The sequence below is a fragment of the Cannabis sativa genome, chromosome X (genome assembly GCF_029168945.1).
Source record: "Cannabis sativa cultivar Pink pepper isolate KNU-18-1 chromosome X, ASM2916894v1, whole genome shotgun sequence".
Lineage (NCBI taxonomy): Eukaryota > Viridiplantae > Streptophyta > Magnoliopsida > Rosales > Cannabaceae > Cannabis > Cannabis sativa.
The window spans coordinates 34,877,087-34,895,381 of NC_083610.1; the positions used below are offsets into that span (position 1 = coordinate 34,877,087).

General features: G+C 37.8%; 1 protein-coding gene and 1 pseudogene across 1 annotated transcript; one reads left to right on the plus strand and one right to left on the minus strand.

Moving 5' to 3' along the window:
• The first annotated feature begins 780 nt into the window (after window positions 1-780).
• Window positions 781-3,603, plus strand: LOC115710941 (uncharacterized; annotated as a pseudogene).
• A 28-nt stretch (window positions 3,604-3,631) lies between these two features.
• LOC115710932 (protein PAM68, chloroplastic) lies at window positions 3,632-4,894 on the minus strand. Its single transcript, XM_030639285.2, has 2 exons — window positions 4,617-4,894; window positions 3,632-4,415 (listed from the first exon to the last, which is right to left on the minus strand). Exons 1-2 carry the CDS (start codon window positions 4,686-4,688, stop codon window positions 3,834-3,836), a joined length of 654 nt encoding a protein of 217 aa, XP_030495145.1. The 5' UTR covers window positions 4,689-4,894; the 3' UTR covers window positions 3,632-3,833.
• Between the last annotated feature and the right edge of the window lie 13,401 nt (window positions 4,895-18,295).

An 18,295-nucleotide genomic window follows, 5' to 3' on the forward strand; every position in this document is an offset into this window, starting at 1 on the left:
TGTAATAAATCAATAATTTAAAAAAATAAACTAAAAACGAGTAATTTCTATTGTAAAACTAAGGCTAGCAATTCGTGGTGTGTTATGTTCGTGTTGACATATTTATGATACGACATAATTAAGCTAACTGCGAATGCGATACATTTATTAAACGTATTGAAAAACTCAAATATGGACACGATATGAATACGACACGATAACACAATTATTACACGATATCAAGATAAACTTGAAATGTTTTTTAAAAAAACTATGGAAATTAATTCGTGTTATATATCGTGTCAACACGATTATGACACGACATGATTATTAAATTTATTCACATGACTACACAGCACAATATGGTAAACACGAACATTGCACGATTGTTAAACGTGTCAAAGACAAATACTCAAACATGAACACAACATAATTACTAAAAATCTCACTCAATCCTATTTATTTTGTGTCGTGACCCATATTTTCAGTCTTATGTAAAACTAAACTCGGATGAAATGTATAAATAATAATACGTGACGACACTTTTGTTTAGTAAGGCAACAATATTGTACAACTGCAATTTGCAAAACTTAATATTTAATTAATGCTCATTTTATATTAGAAAGTGAATATTCATTAATCAACGGAAATAATTGCTTACAATGTTCAAGTCTCAAACAAACAAGCCAATCAGGCAACCTCAAAAACCTAACAGCCACATTACAAAAGAGCTATAATCTCAATAACTTTTCTAATCATATGTTTTTTTAAGACAAAAAATAAAATAAATAGAATGTCTTTTTTTTCCTAATAAAAAATGCTCTTTTTAATAGAATACTGAAAACTGAAGAAGCTCAAAATTCCGTGCCAACATCCCATCGCAATTTGAGATATTAAAAGACTGGAAAGAAGAACAGTGGAGCCCCAACTGTGACTCCCATCCCATCCTCTTCCTCACTTTTCTCCGGTATAACTATTACACCCTCATTTCCTTCTTCTTCTTCTTCCTCCCTCTTATTGTCTTCATCATTGTCAATTAGTCATCATTTATGTTTTTTTTTTTTGTTGGGGGGGGGGGGGGGGTTTCTTGCTCTTTTTGAGTGGACCAAACCCTTTTGGGCTCTTAAAAGTTGCATACAAGATGTGAAGTTGGTGGTGGAAATAGCCCAAATCTAAAATGCGTTCTCTATTTATTAAATACAGATATTTGAGTGGCACTCTATTACGATCAATGAGAGAGACAGAGAGAAAAGTGTACCTTGTGAGATGATGCGGGGTTGAATTGGGAGTACTGGTTTATTTTCAAATGGGTGTCTTGGCTTTTCCATTCGTTCATTGTGATTCACTTTCATGATCACAATTTGAATTTGTTTTGTAAGCTGGCAATGGCTTTCTGATCTCCGTAATTGTAACTAAACATTTATTGATTTTCTATTTTCATCCATGCATGCTCTCATATAGTTATACTTTCCCTAAAAAGTTGAATTTTTATGATTATTAATTATTTTTTTAGATAGTGATGCTGAATTCGTTTTTATGATCACAATTCAATTAGTTTTTTAAGCTTGTGAGATTTCCTGCATTAAAATAGCATACCAGTACACTTATATGTTTTTGATTATGATTAAACATTGATTATTGAATTTTGTTAATGCCCGATTGTCCTATTTTCTTCAAGAAATTGCATTTCGGAAACTCTTTTTTTGGACTTGAAATTATTTATAAGTTTCTACTCTACTTGGGGCTCTAGTCTTTTCTATGGTGTTAGTGATTAGTTCTGGCTCTGGATTAGTAGAATGCATAAGCCTTTTATGTTTTAACTATCATGAATAGAAGCAGAATCTAAGACGTTTTATCTTTTATGGTAATGACACAGTTGGTAAACTATTCAAGATTCTTGCTTTTTCTGGATTCTCCCATTCAGTAATTGAACTCTCATATTATAGATAGTTTGTACAAGAGTTATACTTGGATTGTATAGAGAGAAAGAGATGGAACAAGGTGCAGAAGTAGTTCTAAATCTTCAACCTAGCTCTTCAGTTACTATTTCATATCACCCACTCTTTGGTTCTCATGATGATATAATGCTGCTTGAGCTTGATGAGAAACTTCTCCCAGATACTCTTAGTCAACGGTAAAAGAGCTTAAAACTTTGCTTTATTAGTTTTGGCTTAAATTTAGTGAGCTACCAACTCTAGATTTCAATGAAGTTTTGCAGTAAGGCATCCTTTTTTCTTTTTATTTTTCTGTAGGGTAGTTGTGAGAGGACAGCCCGACCAAGATGCAGTTCTTTGCACTAAATCAAAAACTTATGCTATGAAATTTGTTGGAACTTCCAACTCTGTTTTACTCATACCACCATCAGATCACTCGGAGTTTGCTGATAGCACAATGGATTGTGATCAGAAAGCTCAAAACCAGATACCTGCTGCATCTGTTATTAAAGTTGCTCCTGGTACAATGGAGATTGTTGAGGTTGCTTCGAAACTCGACAAGCTTAAATATCTCCTCTCTATGAACCCTTACAGCTCTTAAGATGACATAGAAATGAAAGATTTGTCAGAAACAGAGGAAGGACCGTTTACATGGGATGATCTTGGAGATCTAGTTCAAGCTAGTGATGATGAGTTGAGGTCTGGCTTACAAGCACTCTCGGCTGTAGAAATTGATACGATGCTTAAGATGCTTTTGATCAATTCAGTGTTGAATGACTGGTCTTTGGATGCACTTTGATCTGGATAAAGTTGTCAATGTGCTGCAATCAGATGGTTATCTTCGCAAACCCGCAGAGCATTGCTTGTCTGTTTTTGGTCAAAAGTTAATCGAAGGTTTGGATACAGGTAGTGTCTGGAAGCTAGATGAGAAGAAAGTTTGTGTGCATTTTGCAAAACAAATCTTGAAAGGTGGAAAGAAGAAGATGGAGAGTTTCATAGAGTGGAAGAAAAAGATACCAGAAGGTTTGCAAATTAATATTGACATGCTGAAAGGTGAAGTCTTGACTGAGAGGCTTGGTGTTGATGCATGGGTTTATGCCTTCAGCTCTGCCATCAACTCCGGCTGAGCGTTTCTCTTTTCTTTTCAAAGAGGGACTGAAGTGGGAGTGGAAGGACTTGCAACCTTACACATCAGGTTAACCAATATTTCTTCTGCACATTCATCTTTCCTTTAATATATTGTTTGTTGTTTTACTTGATAGGTAGTAACATGTTTCTTCTTTTCTTGAAACTTTATTTAGGGATTTAATTGTACCAGGTCTCTCATCAGAAGGTTTGCTTCTTAAATATACTAGAAGGACACAACCCAATGCAGATGCAGAACCTGTCCTTGGCGCAAGATAATCGTATAGAAATAGTCTGCTTTCGTGTGAGTTTAAACTGGCCTCTTGCTTTAGATGGATCCACTGAGATGTTACAGAAGTAGAGTTTGTATTGGTGTATGTTTGAACTGGCCTTTCTAGTCTAGAATTAGATAGATCACATTGGTGTGCTTCTTGATTGATATATTAATGTTTAATTTATAGTCCACTTTGACAAATTATTCTGCAAAAATATTGATGTGTTTAGGCATGCTTTATATCCTACTAAGGTGTTATTCTTCAATCAATAAACAAGATTCAATTTTTCAGCTTGTTGATTTAAAAAAACAACTCCACTTGACAATATTAGTCTCTGTTTTCTAATGAAAATAGAAGCCCTCCAATTAGTTGCAAGAGCAGCATCCATGCTCCAAAAGAAAATAAAAGGAAAAGAAGAAATCTATTTTTTATACAACTCAGTTTCAAAATATACAAACTCTTTTGCCTGTAATGTACTATTATACTGAAAAGCTCGGCTAGCTTAGTCCTAAAACAGTGGCTACTTTCTCTTGGATCCACCCCGAAAGGACTGCCAAAATACTGGCCAGTTCTTCTTGGCCTCATTCCAACCCAAGAAAGATCCTTCCCTAAGTGGATCCCAACTGGACGACACAATCCCATAGCTTACTCCAAGCAGAGCTGTCCCAAAGAAGATAAAAGACACAATGAAAGGCACCCAAGTGGGCACATCAATTTTGAGACCAACTTTGAGATAATAGAAGAATGGAAAGAACAAGAGCCCAACAAACAATGGAGCCCCAACTGTGAATCCCATCCTGCTAATCATCCTGTTCGTCACTATCTCCGGTATTACACCCTCTTCGTCCTCCTCTTCTTCATCCCTCTTGTCATCTTCATCATCGTCGTCATCTTTGCTCGTTGTCTTCTTGGTTTTCTTGCTCTTCTTGGGAGGACCGAACCCTTTTGGGCTCTTCAAAGTTGCATACAAGGGTGTGAAATGTGATAAACGAGTTTGGTTCTTGCAATTACAAGTGTTGGTTGTGGAAATCGGGTATTGGTTGGCTTTGAGACATTTTATCAAACAGTTGGTGGTGGGAGGAGACCATATCTTGAATGCAATCTGTGCGAAGATATTACACTTATCAGATTTTTTTTTCTTTTTTGGACAAATACACTTATCAGATTTGATTTCAGTAAACACTAGTACCAATATATTATACTCATGTACCCAAAGAGTCTCCTCCAAGACCCAAAAGCTATGTTCATCACAGCATAATTCATCATCAAACATTTCTATATACATAAAAGAGTAAAAGTGTACCTTATGATATGATGTGGGGTTGAAGTTGGGTACTGGAGAGAGCCATGAAAATGTCACAGCAGTTGCAGCCATTGATTTGGGTAACTGAAATTTGTGTTTCTCAGCTTCAGAGAAATTTCTCCATATCAATTTTTTGTTGAGCTACAAAGAAAGACGTTTTTGAGTGTTTGAGATGGGATAAGGTGAGTCGACTCACTATATTTACTGATTTGCACTTCCAACTCTTTATTCATTCACTCACATAAAACCAACTGTTTGAGGGGTATAATCGTCTTTGCGCGCCACGTTAATAATCCTATGGCTACCGTTTTAATTCAGCCACCAGTCATATCAACAAAACAAAAATAAAAGTTCAGTCACCAGACCCATCATCTTTTACTTGTAATTCTTTGGAAAATTATATAGTTCACTTTCTATGTTAATTTTTGGTGTAGAGCAGTATACAAAATAATTATTTAATATATTATACAAATTTTTTAGAAATTTTTTAAAATTTATGGCATTAAAAATAAAATTTAAATATTTTATTGTATGTGTATTTATTTTATTTTATATGCATGTAAAATAAATTATTTAAATTATACTTTTTAAACCGTAAATTATTTAAATTTATAATATTACATGATGTTTTAAATAACTACAAAATTAGCCATATAAAAAAATTTAAGATTACAATAACTCATAATAAAAAACATGCGAGAGGTGCACAATAGAAACTTCCTAATTTTTTTAACTTTTACTTGTCAACCAAATTTGCCATGTAAAATTTAACTTTCATTTAGATTTTTTTTAAAAAAAAAATAATTCAAATTTAAACAAGAACATTGAGATTAAATTCAACAACATAGAGCATTACAAAATTAAATTCAACAAGAAAAACAACTTAAGTGTAAATGTGCTTATTGACTTATTAATATAAGGAAAAATTGTAGCATAAGTCCCCAAAAATATTAATTTAATGCAGATAAGTTGTAACAATCTAAACTCTAGGCTGTGACAATTATGTAAGATCCATAACTTTTGGGTGGTCAAATATCATACTTTGACCCTTATAAGAAAATAATACTTATAAATGATCTTTTAATTTATATCACAAACTTATTTAAAAATAATAAATTAACTCCTATATCAATAAGAAAATATTAGTAACAAGATAAGAATCACTCATCAATATAAAAGAACAATAATATTCCTACAGTTATGTAGTCACTAATAGATAGATTTAATAAGTCAATAAAATACCAAAATAATATTTAGCATCCATCATTTCTCATTTTTAACTGGTACATAGCCAATTTAAGTCTTACAGACCACCCATTCAAGCTTAAATACAAAATCAATTTTGGAATGTTTGATAAATAAAATAAGACTAAACTAATAACGACTTTCTCCTCAACGGTACCATCCTCATCCGCTAGCATCAAACTGGGTTTCTGGAACAGGAGAAAATTGGGGCTGAGCTTATAAAGCCCAGTAGGAAAATAACTAATATCAGAAGACCATTGGTTTAATAAAAAGTCATGCATGGTTAGCTGTTTAAAAATAAAACATCTCATCACCATTGTCAAAATGTATAAGTAAAATAGAGAGACCTTAAATATTCACAAAATCAAGCTTCAAATGCATATCACATCGTCCACTAAACTCCTAGCTCTCAATACCAATCATAGAAAATGACATCCAAAAATTGGATAGTCGCACCTGATAACCACCATAATATCGAGACTCAAATTTAATTCACTTCCTGTACAGATTCTAGTTGAGTGCACACCGGATCTACCTATGATGACACAGAGACTAGATCGTAAACTAACAATATGGCTCTCATCAATATAACCAAAAATAGGCAAAATAATAAGAATAATAAAAGAACATATTCTTTTTTTCTAGAAAATTTGACAGCATAATGATTGTATTTTGAATAAACCCAAAAATCATAACCTGCATAAATATTTGTAAAAGGTATATTTGGCACTCAGTGTCCTAAAACAGTCCAGAAAAATATGCAAATTAAGTTTTTAATTTTTTTTTTTACAATTTCCAAATTATAAAAATTAGAATATGTCTAATGTTATTCAACACATATAAAATCAAGTCCAATAATAAAGTTGAGTCTCTACCTTAACTAAGTCGTTAAACTTTCTCCAAAAAGACGATCCTAAGCTCTCAAATCTCGAGCTCCAATTATTTAGTCTAATGTTAGATATCACTCTCACCTATACCATCAAATGGCTAAATAATTATCATCGTTGTATTCTACATTCAAAATTGACTCCAACGACATATAATATGATTATATTTAAAGTTTAGAGTTCTGAAACCTCACCTAAGTGATGCACATTAAATATCAGTGGCGGTAGAAATTGATGTACCAAAAACGTGCCAAAAGTAGGGATACTATATATCAAAATGACTACCTCGACGAGTATATCACACCATGCCAGCCAATTTTTGAAACAGTGCACGATATCGCCAGAAAGTTGCTGAAAAGGGGCGAAGCTACAAAAACATCACCAAAAAAAGTAGCAAGCTGGATAAAATGGCTTAGTGTAGATTGTTCTCCTTGACAAGCTGAGTCTGTTGGTGAAGACGACTTGGCAAACGGATACCAGAGGTGGCCGAAAAATCTATTCAAAGTTTGAACCTCCAAACTTTGACTTGCGATCTGGGGCTAACAGTGGCGAAAGGAGTGCCACTGCTTGGGGTTGAGGTCATCAGCACTTGGGAATTTGAATGGTCTCGAGCGTGGGGTCGGACGGTGGCTGGAGAGTGGTTGTCAGAATTATGCGGGCAATTGGGTCTGTGGGTTCTTCTTTTGTGGTCTAGAGAGAGAAAGATAGAGAGAGAGTGGCGAATGGGGGTCTTTTCTTACTTAATATTTTATATACATATATATATATATTCTTTCGTTTCTTTTGACTCGGTAAAAATTGAATCTTTATATCTCCTTAAAGAAATTTTGTACCAATTTTAAAGTACAACCTTAAGTTAAAAATTAAACAAGTGAGGATACTTCATATACATCTCAGACTATAACTCTCAAGTAGCCTCATCTTCTTTGTAATTTTTCTATAAGACCTTGACTACTAAAATCTCTCTGTTCCTTAAAACTTTTAGCTCTCTCGCCAAGATTTTGACAGGTTGTTCTTCATAATTCACATTTTCCTAAAGAGGGATAGCCTCATACTCAATGATATGTTATGGATCTGGAGTATATTTCCTCGACATAGACACATGGAACACATTATGAACATGTCCTAACTGCCCTGATAAGTTTAATCGGTAAGCAGCCTCCCCAACCCTCTCGATAATCTCAAAAGGTCTAACATACCTCGGGGCTAGCTTACCCTTCACTCTAAATCTTGTTACACCACGCGTAGGAGTAACTTTTAAGAAGACATAATCACTAACATCAAACTCAACTTCCCGTCGATGTAGATTGTCATAGTTTTTTTGACGACTCTAAACAACCTTAAGTCTTTCTTAGATACCCTTAATCTTTTTAGTGGTACTAGTAATAATATGGGATCCAATAGGGACATGCTCATCTAGTTCTACCCAACACAATGGCGATCTCCATGGTCTCCTATATAAGGCCTCATAAGGAGCCATGCTTATACTGGCTTGGTAGCGGTTGTTGTATGTGAATTCCACTAGTGATAAGTGTTCTCCCCAGCTACCTCCAAAATCCAAAATATAAGAGCGAAGCATATCTTTCAATTTATGTATGGTCCTCTCAGATTGTCCATTTGTCTGTGGATGATGGGCAGTACTCAAGTGAAGTTCAATTCCTAAGGCTTATTACAAGGCCTTCTAAAATCTTGATGTAAATCAAGAATCTCTATCAGAAATAATGCTTGAAGGCACTCCATGTAGTCGAACTATATTGTATACAAAAATTTGAGCTAGCATGGTAAGCTTATAATCCTTTATGATTGGGATAAAATAAGCAGACTTAGTCAAACGATCAACAATCACCCAAACAACGTCATGCTTCAAAGGTGTCAATGGAATTCCAGTAACAAAGTCATCCTACTTCCATTCTGCTATAGGCAAAGGTTGATGTAAACCTGAAGGTCTTTGATGCTCAGTCTTAACTTGCTGACAAACTATACACTTAGCTACAAAGCTAGCCACATCTCTTTTCATACCTCCTCACCAATATTGTCTCTTCAAATCTTGGTACATCTTTGTACTTCTAGGATGTACAGGAAACTTAGATCTGCGGGCCTCAATCAAAATGGACTCCCTAAGATCAAGGATATCTGCAATGACTAGTCTTCCCATATAGTATAGGTACCCTTCGTCATTAACTGTCCACCCATCTAGCTTCTAACCATCATGGATTCGATTTCAAATAAGTCTTAGATTTTCATCTTTCCACTGACGTTGCTTAACTTGTTAAAGTAGCACTGGTGTAGCCACTATGTTAAAGATACAAGCTACCTCTTCCCCTTCATAGTATTGCAAGTTATAATCACCCATTGTGATTTTCCTTTCAGAGTCCTGAAGAGCCAAACATGCCAAAGTACCATGAGACTTTCTACTTAGTGCATCAGCTACTACATTAGCTTTCTCGGGGTGGTACCGCAAAGTGAAATCATAGTCCTATATATACTCAACCCATCTTCTTTGCCTCAAGTTCAAGTCCCTATAAGTAAAAAGATACTTCAAGCTCTTATGATCTAAGTGTAACTCAAACTTTACGCCATACAAATAACATCTCCAAATTTTTGAGACAAAGATTATAGCGACAAGTTTTAGGTCATGCATAGGGTAATTATTCTCATGTTGTTCTAATTATCGAGAAGCATAGGCAACCACCTTGAAATTTTGCATGAGGACACCTACTAAGCCAGTATATGAAGCCTCAATGAGTACCACATATAGTTCCTCACTATTAGGAACAGTGAGAACAGATGTCGTAGTCAATCTTTCCTTCAATTCTGAAAGCTTCTTCACAACTATCATCCCACACAAACTTTACTTCCTTTCTTGTTAACTTTGTCAAAGGCATAGAAATATGAGAGAAATTCTCTACAAAACGACTATAGTAGCTTGCTAACCCAAAAAAACTTCAAACTATAGTGACATTCTTTGTTCTTTCTCATTGTAGGATAAAGTTTATCTTCGCAGGATCAATAGTAATACCATCTTGAGAAATTACATGGCCCAAGAATTTGACTTCATTCATCTAGAAGCACACTTCTCTTTCTTAGCATATAATCGAAAATCTCTCAACGTCTGTAATACTATTGTCAAGTGTTCATCATGATCCTCAAGTGTCTTAGAATACACCAAGTATCATCAATGAATACCACCATAAACTTGTCCAAGAAAAGTCTAAAGACTCTATTCATGAGATCTATAAATGCAGCAGGTACATTCGTTAACCCAAATGGTATCACCAAAAACTCAAAGTGTCCATAACTTGTCCTAAAAGTAGTCTTAGGGATATCTTCTTCCCTAATCCTCAATTGATGGTAGCCTGACCTCAGGTCAATCTTTGAGAAGAACTTTGAACCACCAAGTTGATCAAATAATTCATCAATTCTCGATAGAGGATACTTGTTTTTAATTATCATCTGATTCAACTTTCTATAATCGATACAAAGTCGCAGAGTTCCATCAGCTTTATTTGCTAACAAGACTGGAGCTCCCCATGGAGAAGTACTATGTATGATGTAATCCTTATCCATTAACTTCCCTAATTGTTTTTTTAATTCAGCCAACTCTACAGGTGTCATGCGGTAAGGCACGATAGAAACTAGTTGAGCTTTGGCAATCAAATCAATTCAAAACTCGATCTCCCTATCAGGTGGTAATCCTGGAAAATCCTTTGGACACACGTCCGAAAAACCACTAACCACTGATATCCAAGGAAATTGGTCTAAATTCCTAGACCCATCTTCGATCACAAATAGATTCCCATAGCACTCTAAGTTTCTCTTCCCACCTAAGCATGCCCTTAAGATAGAATTTTGTCTCAATGCACTCATGTTGGCTCGATAAACAATGAAATCACCACTAGGGGTTAAAAGAGTCACTCTTTCGCGTGAACAATCCACAATAGCTTGGTATTTAGACAACCAATCCATACCAAGAATTACATCAAATTACCCCTTAGGCAACACTAATAAGTTTCCAAACAACTTGTGTTCCTCGAACACAATACAAACTAACCTACATATGGTGGATACCTCACCGTGTCCTCCCATAGGTACACTCAAATGCAACGTAGGACTAAAAGTTTCTCAACTCAAACCTAACATACTAGCAAACATCAATGATATAAAGCAATGTGATGCACCAGTATCAAATAACACATGCGCCCAAGAGTGTGAGGTAAGAACCATATCATCAACAACTCCCTAGTCTGCAGCGCCCTGTACATCATCAACCCCAAGAGCATAGGCTTAAGCAGATGACTTTGCTTTTGATTTTCCCTTTCCTTGACTAGGATTGCTCGTACTTGTACCAAACCCTCCACCTTGATTGTACCCTCTTTGACTCCCACTAGGAGCAAAAGTTTGGAAACCTTGTGAGTACCCCATGTTGAACCCTGAACCTTGTGGCCTAAACTGATGTTGATACTGAGACTGCTGGCCTGATTGGGGTGTGAAACTATAAGAGGAAGACTGAGACTAGTTGGTCCTGGGCTGTCCATGAAAAGGAGTAGAGTCTACATAGCTCCCTATGGGTCCGTCTTGAGATGCTTGAAATCTTTGTTGTCGTTGTGGGCAATCTTTCTTCTTATGGCCTTGTTGACCACAACTAAAATACACGTATGGTCCACTATGAGTCTTTCCAAATGAACCACTACTAGTGCTACCCCCACTAAATTGTTGTCCTTGCCCTTGATTCTTCTTAGTCATCTTTCGGTCATTTCCTTTTCCTCTGCTTGTGTTCTTCCTCTCATTTTCTTCTACATGAGCCTCAGTTTGCAACGTTACTATCACACACTTAATTAGGTTATCAAATGTCAAATAGGCTATTAGACCACGTATCGTAGGCCTCAAATGATGCATGAACTGTTCAATCACCAAGGGTTGGTCAACAACACCAGAATATGCATAAGAGGATAACTTTACAAACTTTATGTAAAACTCATTCACAGTCATACCCCATTATCTTAAAACATCAAATACTCTAATTAGAGCTCTCTTGTGAGATGGACTAAAATACTTCTCCCTAAAAACTCTCTGAAAATCTCACCAAGTCATCCCATCAGTTTCCATTATCCTGGACAAGGTCTCCCACCAATTTGTTGCACCACCCTCTAACTTGGACACAACAAAAGTAACTTGGTATTTTTGAGGTATTCCTATTGTGTTGAAATTTTTCTTTATCTGCCTCAACCACCTTTTAGCTACTATGGGATCTTATCCACCCTCAAACTCAGGCACTTGGATCCAATGAAAGATCTAAAAATGATGACTCTGTCGAGTGGCATAGATCCATCTTTTGAGCAAGAACTGCTCTTAAGGCTTTGAGAAGAGCATTCATAGAGAATTTAACTTGTGGAGGTTTGACATTAGCTTGAGGAGAGTTTTCTCCAACAATTCTCCTTGTCTTCCTTCCTTTAGGAGGTATTTTCTTAGGTTTGAGAACCAAAAGCTAATCAGTTAGTGAAGATTGGATGCTAATAATATAAATATGTCTTATACATATAAATATCAAGATACTTATAACTATTCTTATTTAAAATAAATCTAAACTATTTGGTGACACACTCTGAGGTAATTAAACTCGAAGCTCCAATACCATTTTTCTGTCACGACCCAAGCCCTAGGCCGTGGCAGATATGTAATATCCATAACTTGGGTTGTCAAATGTCACACTTTGACCCTTGTAGAAAGATAATAATTATAAATGATCCTTTAATTTATTTCACAAAATACTTATTTAAAAATAATAGATTAACTCCTATATCGATAAGAAAATATTAGTAAAAGAATAAGTATCACTCATCAATATAAAAGAATAATAATATCCCCACAGCTATGTAGTCACCAAAAAAATAGATTTAATAAGTCAATAAAATATCAAAATAATATTTAGCATCCATCATTTCTCATTTCTAACTAGTACATAGCTAATTTAAGTCTTTCAGACCATCCATTCAAGCTTAAATACAAAATTAGTTTCATTGGAAAGTTTGATAAATAAAATAAGACTAAACTAATAACGACTTTTTTCTTCAATGGTACCATTCTCACCCACTAGCATCAAACTTAGTTCTTAGAATAGAAAAAAATAGCGGGTGAGCTTATAAAGTCCAGTAGGAAAACAAGTAATATCAAAGGATCTTTCGTTTAATAAAAATTCTTGCATGGTTAGTTTTTTAAAAATAAATCATCTCATCGCCATTGTCAAAATGTATTAACAAAATAGAGAGACCACAAATAATCACAAAATTAAGCTTCGAATGCATATCACACTATCTACTAGACCCCTAGCTCTCAATACCAATCATAAAAAATGACATTCAAAAATCGGGTAGTCGCCTTATAACCACCATAATACCAGGGCTCAAATTCAATTCACTCCCTGTATGGAGTCTAGGTCTTTCACCTATAGGTGAGTGCACATCTGATCTACCTATGATGACACAGAGACTAGGGTGTGAAACAACAATATGCACAAATTATGATTAACATGGCTCTCATTGTGAGTGGCAGTAAGCATTTCCCTTTGCTCCTTTTGCTCTCTCTCTCTCTCTCTCTCTAGCCTAGTCTTTGTTAAGATAAGTGGAAGAGAAGAATGGTTACATTTACATATGTTAATATTCTCTCTGTTATTTCTCACCACCCATGGAAATCTTGGAATATGTGTTACATTTATTTTTATTATTTGACTAAATAGTTCAAAGTCCTTTACTCCTTTATGAAAACTAAGTTCAAAATTCATTTGAAGGGGGGTGTTTGTGTGATTTTTTCTACCGCAGTTGATGGGTCAATGTATGGCCCTTTCAGTCAGTTTAATAATTGTCTTTGTTGAACTAAAGGTAGTGCCGTAAGGAAAATGCTCTATAGGAGCTAACTTCTTGGAAGTATACAGTCTTGCTGTTCATCTACTGTTCTATTAACAAGTTTTCAAAGGCACCATGGATCCTGCTCAAGTTAGTGACCTTTTCCATGATGCGGTTCAACTCTCCCCTGAAGATATCACCTTCGCACTTAACCCCGGCGAAGTTGATGAACCTGAAGAAGCGAATCAAGTTCTAATTGGGAAGATTATTAGTCGGTACAGGCTAGGAAAAGCTGCTATTCAAGGCTCCCTAAAGCTGTCTTGGAGTGCCATTTCGGGTTGGAAGTGGAAAGAAATTGAAGGTGGACTGATACAGTTCACATTTGCTAAACGGGAGGATGCTATGAATGTCCTCGCTCGTCGGCCCTGGTTTGTGTGTGGTGCCCTTATTGTGATTATGCCTTGGCCAGCCTGGTTAACCCCCGCGGAGATAAGGTTCGACAAAACTCCTCTATGGGTGAAAATTGAAAGCATACCTCCGTTTTATTGGAACCTCTCTAATCTTAAGGAAATGGCCTCCAGAGCCTCCCCCGTGTATGATCTTCCACCGGGCATTGAGGATGCAATCGGTATGAGCTCCCTGAGATTTAGAGCTACCATTGATCTAAATAAACCCATCTTTTCAGGGTTTTTCCTAAGAAGGCAGAAACTAAAAGACCTCTGGATTCAGTATAAATATGAAAGATTACCCAAGCTGTGTTTCAAATGTGGGCTTCTTACCCATGACCAGAGCATATGCTTCAAGACACCCACAGTTGTAAAAGATGGTTCAGGAAACTTTTACCCAATGTATGGCATCTGGCTTAAGAGCGATGCCCCTGAAAGATCAACATTCACATCCCCCTTGGCCAAATGGTTTCAAGATTGGGTTCTTCAAAAACAAATCTTCCTGGACCCTACACTTCGAAATCAATTGAAAGTTCACAAGGCGTTGCGCAATGGTGAATCGGCGGACCTTCGAGAGTGTAGAAGACAACTGCCGGGCAAGAAGAGAATTGTTTCCGACGAGGACCAACCGGAGGCATCTCAAGACCCGCTGGCTATTACCCAACTTCCATTGGTTAATTTGCCGGGTATAGGCGAAATTGCCCCTTTTGGCAACAACACAAAAGAGGTTTCCATCCAAGAGCTGCAGGAACTCAGGACAGTGGCTGCTGGAACTGATGGGGAATCCTCCAATGGCAAACCGGCTGTTGTGAGGATATCTGAAAAGTCTGAGGCAAGCCGCACCAGTCCAAAACCCACCTGGGTTAGGAAAAGGACCCCTCAAGCTTCTCCCCATAAACTTCCTCATTTGGGTAAACATGCTATAGCCGTTGCACAAGATGAAGTACTGAATGCCTCTGTTGAACAAAAGGAGTCTGAGAACCTAAAGCAACCTTCTGAGGCTTTTACTCTTCGTGTATCACCTGGACATGAGGCCCAAAATAGCAGCCCAGCTTTGAAGCCCATAATAAAAGATCTCCCAAACTATTCCTCTTTGCTCGGGTCCCAAGCCACTCTAATGGATTGGCCTTCAACTGACTGTTGGGCCCAGAAGAAGGCCCGTGAATTGTTAATGGGAGGCCTCACAGTGGACAAATACTTCAGAGAACCCACTTTGCTAAACCCATTAATGGATATCAACGATTTCAGAGTCCAGGAACACCTTGTGGGCCCCCGTAAAAGGAAAGCCTCAGATGGTATAATCGTTAAACCAGCACCTGAAAAACAATTACTTGATCCTGAATGTGATTCATTTACGACCAAGGCCAACATACCCAGCGTCGATTCCCCACCTCACTCACCTGGAACAACTCCACAACCAAGCTCTGAAACTCATCATCAACCCAATGTCATTGGAACATTTAATTCGGGCTCGGCCGAAGCTCCCAGTTCCAGCAAGAGACGGGGAAGGCCACGAAAATGCTCAATGTCGACAATTAACAACAGCTGCACTCCAAGGAAGAGGGGAAGACCACCGAAAAATAAGAATGGCCTCTCGGCCACACCTAAAACCTTCAAATGGAGAAAGTCGACTGTGTCAATGGCTGGAGGACCTACGACTGTGCAGTTACAAAAAGATGGTAAGTTTTTCGATTTAAAAGTTGATTTGGATAATCGATTTGTGTTGGTTGAGAAACAACGAAGCCTGAAAGGAGCTTGCACCATAACTGAGATTGAGGAGGACTTGCCAATTCAGTCGACTTCGGAAGTTGGCCAGGCGGATTTGGATTTTCACTTTGGGGCTATGGAGACTTGCCCGGAAAAGTCTCCAAAGTCGCCATGAAAATCCTCGCTTGGAACTGTCGTGGTCTCGGGAATACCGCGACAGTTCGCCAATTGGCGGCTTTGATCCGCCTTCATAAACCCGACGTGCTACTACTTTCTGAAACTCGTTTATCTTTGGACAAATTCATGAGATTATGCACAAAAATTCGGTTCAATAAATATCACTATGTCACTCCTTTGGGCAGATCAGGTGGTTTGGGATTGTGCTGGAATGAGGATGTTAAATGTGAAATTGATATCTCCTCAAAATATGTAATCTCTGCTGCAATTGACTCTGAACCAAAAGGCTTCAAATGGATGCTAATGGGAATTTATGGGCCACCTCACCGTGAAGACAAGGAAGCTTTTTGGATCAACATTGGGGACATGGTTAATCAATCCCCTCGGCCTGTTCTACTTATTGGAGACATGAATGGAACCTTAAAAGACTCTGAATGCTTTCATTACGCCAACCAGGGGAACTCTTCAAGATACGCTTTTGACTTTCGGAGGATGGTTAATGGAGTGGGGCTAATTGACTTAGGATTCCAAGGTCCTTGTTACACTTGGGCTAAGGATCGAGATAGCAATAATCATGGGGGTTCAACAAAAAGAGCCAGACTTGATAGAGGCTTAGCTTCTCCGGATTGGCGTGTTATGTTCCCTAACGCGATTGTTAAGCACCTTTCGTCCATGGGTTCGGATCATCGGCCCATCCTCCTAGACTCGACCGGGGGTGCAAATTGTAAGGGTCGCTTATTCAAGTACGAAAATATGTGGGCTAGGGACCCGAGATGCTTTTGGATTGTGAAGGAAACTTGGGCGAAACGGCTACATCAAAATCCCATGACCAACTTTTACCAAAAGGTGAAAGCTACAGGCCGAATGCTTCAAAAGTGGAACTTCAGGCAATTTAGGCATGTTAAAAGACAAGTGGAGGAAGCCTCATCTCTACTCCATGATGCTGAGCTTAATCGGCCTGATGATTGGCTCACCATTAACATGGCAAAAGGAAAGCTTTCGGAAGCACTGCTGAGAGAAGAGATCCATTGGAAGCAAAAATCTAGAGTTCAATGGCTTCAAGAGGGCGACAAAAGCACGAAGTTCTTCATGGCATCGACGATTGTTAGGAGACGAAGAAATTACATCCAGTGTATCAAGAGTGAGTCCGGGACAGATTGGATTGAGGATCCCAAGGAAATTGCTTGTTGCTTCCTATCCAAATTCAAGCAGTTATTCAAGAAAACGGCAATCTGTGAGCCGAACTCACTTGATCACATACCCCACCTGATGCTAGATGATTGTGATTTGGAGAGCCTTCAAACTATACCCACGACAGATGAAATTACTTCGGCCCTATTCAAAATGGGCAGAGACAAAGCCCCGGGACCGGATGGTCTTCCAACTAGTTTTTACGCCCACCATTGGAATTCTGTACAAGCGGATTTACTTGAAATGGTGCTGCACTTCTTTCATACAACTGAACTTCCGAAAACAATCAATGATACATCTATTGTGTTAATTCCTAAGAAGGAGTCACCGGCCTTTACCACTGATTTCAGACCAATAGCCCTTTGCAACATATCTTACAAGGTAATTTCCAAAGTCCTTGCATCCCGGATGAGATGGATTCTCAACAAAATCATTTCTCCTAATCAAGCGGCTTTCGTTAAAGGACGACATATAGCGGAGAATTCTATGATTGCTAGAGAGATAGTCCACTCAATGAATAGAAAGAAGGGCAAAAGAGGTTTTATGATGATAAAACTCGATATGGAAAAGGCGTATGACAAAATGGAATGGGATTTCATTGCCACGGTGCTGCAGCGTTTAGGCTTCCCAAGCTGTTTTATCCAATGGACCAAGTCTTGCATTATGGTGGAAGAGATTAAGCTTCTTATCAATGGGTCAGTGGCTGGTAAATTTCATCCTCAACGTGGATTGAGACAAGGAGATCCGCTCTCCCCGGCTTTGTTCATACTCGGAGCCGATGTGTTATCGAACATGATCAATGAAAAGGTTGAGAGGGGCCTAATCAAAGGATTCAAAATGAGGAGGGACGGTCCGACCATAAGTCATCTTCTCTTTGCTGATGATACCATACTGTTCGGGCAAGCCTCACTCCGCGAAGCAAGCCATTTCATGGATAGTTTGCAGGAATACTGTAGGTACTCGGGGCAAAGTGTCAATGTTGAGAAATCCTCGGTGTTCTTTTCCAAAATGGTCCCACCACGCACAGCCCAAGCAATTTCTCAACTGCTGGGAATGAAAAGAATGGCCAAGAAGGCAAAGTACTTGGGTATACCCCTGTTCAGGTCCCTCAAGCGCACCGAGGACACAAAATTCCTTGTGGATAGAGTGTTGACTAGGGTGCAAGGGTGGAAATCAAAACTTCTCTC